This window comes from Scylla paramamosain, chromosome 19 (assembly GCF_035594125.1).
Source record: "Scylla paramamosain isolate STU-SP2022 chromosome 19, ASM3559412v1, whole genome shotgun sequence".
NCBI classification, from domain to species: domain Eukaryota; kingdom Metazoa; phylum Arthropoda; class Malacostraca; order Decapoda; family Portunidae; genus Scylla; species Scylla paramamosain.
The window spans coordinates 21,298,536-21,301,141 of record NC_087169.1 but is presented as its reverse complement, the minus strand read 5'-3'; the positions used below and the strand labels follow the sequence as shown (position 1 = coordinate 21,301,141).

The following is a 2,606-nucleotide window of genomic DNA, read 5'->3' as shown; positions in this document are numbered from 1 at the left end:
TACAAATGCAGAACCACTGCTTCCACCTGGACCCCAAAGGGCTACTAACCTAAGTTTTTTCTTCTTTATAAGCCAAATTTGTACTACGTATGCATCATACCTAACACTGAAAGACAGCCTTTTTAATGCATTTCTGGTATCAATACTAAAATACTGTATTTTTTGGGGAAAAAATGACATGAGAAATGAGTTCATACCTAGTAAGTTACAAGTACTGGAGTTTCCAGTGTAATAAGACAAAATCTTGTCACAGGAAGGATCAGTGCGTGAGAAGACATATGGCAAGCAGAAAGTTTATGTGTTCAGCCAAGACCAGTTTCCTCCCCTGGATGAGAGTCAGCTGCAGGAAATGGACAGAAAAGCTGCAGAACTCAGTGCCACCCTGAAGGAGAAGGAGAAGCAGCTGTGTGAGACAGAGACTCAGCTTAGGCAGCTCATGTCCACACCCACCACACAGGAGGCACACAGCAAGGCAACACAGGTGCTGCCCTCTTTTGTTACAAGTGATATCAGTATTAGTTTTATTAAGGTATTGCAGAAAGTATATGGCCAAGTTTAAAGAATGGCTCAGTGGTAAATATTGCAGGTTTGTGGAATGAGTTTATCTGGTGTAAGTAAAGAATAGATTAGTAAAAACTCCTCAAGTGCAGACAGTCTTCAGTGATGTGGTGGGGTAGGAGATATAATTGTATTTGTTCTTTGGGAAATAGCAACAGAGGATACTAAAATATTGAAAATGGGATAACTTGGGTTGATCTTTCTGTTATATCAGAGCTTAAAGAGTAAAGTAGCAGAATTTAGGTGGCCAGGTTACTTCACAGTAAAAAGCTAAAGCTGTAAGCTATAAGTTTACCTGAATCTGGACACAAAACTATCACCAGTTGCTTGAGTTTAAAACTAAAGCTAGACATTTTTCTTTAGTCATTGTCGTGCCTGTTAGATCCTCTATACTATTTCAAGTTAGAATTTTAACTTGGTTAGAGGATTAATATTGAGCTGTGTAGGGATGTCAGGTGTGTGCAGGAGGTAATGAAAGTCAACCAAATGGCAAGTAATGAAGTGAACACAAATGAAGAATAAACAGCAGCAGACCTGTTGACCATTAAGAGGCTGTTTGTGATAAGCTACACTATTCAAATCAAGAGGTGAAGGAGAGTAAGGGGAAAGGCAAAAGGCAAGGATATAAGGAGTAAATATGAAGGCTGTAGATTAGGAAAAGAAAGGAAGGTTACAGCATAATAAAGGAACTACTGTGTCATGGCTGCCTTTATATATCTAGACCACCACTGATTGCTGGCTCGTGTGTTTTATTATTTTTATTATTATCATTATTAGTAGTAGTAGTTGTAGTAGCAGCAGCAGTAGTAGTATATTTTATTATCACTATTATATGTAGGAGGTGTACTGAACAGCAAATAGAACGAAAAAGCCCACTGAGGTGCCAGTCCCTGAAGAAAGCTCGTATCTTACAAAATTTGAGGATAAGTGTCTCGAAATCTCCCTCTTGAAAGAATACAGGTCATAGGAAGGAGGAAATAGAAAAGCAGGCAGGGAGTTCCAGAGTTTACCAGAGTTTAGCATATCGCTTGAATCACATCATAGGATATTAAGACCACTCCTCCCCTTTGCCTCCGCGGGTCCCAGATAGAGGAAGAAGTGTCCCGCCTGCAGCAGAAGCTAAGCGACTTGACAGAGAACCGCGTCTTGGTTTCCAAGGAGGAGCGGGACAAAGTGGTGAAGGAAAGCGACGCCATGACGAGACAGTGGCGCAAGAGGAGGAGGATGGCGATGGATATTCTGGACGCCATATTGGAAGGCTACCCGCACCCCAAGGCACAGCTGTATGAAGAGATAGGCATCGAGACGGACCAGGATGCGGGAGTTACCTTGCCCAAAGTCTGAAGAAAGCTATGACAGTATTAGTTGTTGTTGTTATTGTTATTATTTTTTTTCATGTGTTTACAGCTTTCTTTTCTCTCCTGCGTAATTTCGTGGAATATATTGCCAAATGTGAAATTCTTGTGGTTTGAGAGAGAGAGAGAGAGAGAGAGAGAGAGAGAGAGAGAGAGAGAGAGAGAGAGAGAGAGAGAGAGAGACCTGTATTTTCCATTTGTCACAACTGATAATCCATTCTATGCACTATTATGGGAATATATATATATATATATATATATATATATATATATATATATATATATATATATATATATATATATATATATATATATGTATGTATATATAATTTTTAGTAAGGTTATTAATATGTAAAGTGACAGCACGGCATCATTCATTATACGGAAATTTCTTATGCAATGTGTTGTTTTCTTTGTCTCCTTACTGTCATAGTACAAAGAGAGGGTCGTCTGATTCTTGGCTTTTGTGTGTGTGTGTGTGTGTGAGAGAGAGAGAGAGAGAGAGAGAGAGAGAGAGAGAGAGAGAGAGAGAGAGAGAGAGAGTTTGTGTCGACAGGATTGAGCTAGGATCCATTTGTCATTCTTTCCTTAATCGTATCTATATTATTTACAAGCACTTTTTTTTTTTTCCAGGGAATGCATTCGCTGACCCTTTTGGAAGGTACCTTTCCTTTTCTCGTTGCGTATTTGTAC

At 39.4% G+C, this 2,606-nt stretch overlaps 1 protein-coding gene across 1 annotated transcript in view; it reads left to right on the top strand.

The window, feature by feature from the left end:
- The window catches only part of LOC135109901 (homologous-pairing protein 2 homolog), a 2,924-nt gene extending 815 nt beyond the window's left edge, over positions 1–2,109 (top strand). The window contains exons 2-3 of the mRNA XM_064021758.1: positions 254–481; positions 1,645–2,109. Coding sequence (XP_063877828.1) covers positions 254–481; positions 1,645–1,902 — 486 coding nt within the window. The 3' untranslated portion in view covers positions 1,903–2,109. The remainder of the gene's footprint in view (positions 1–253; positions 482–1,644) is intronic.
- The last annotated feature ends 497 nt before the right edge of the window (positions 2,110–2,606 follow it).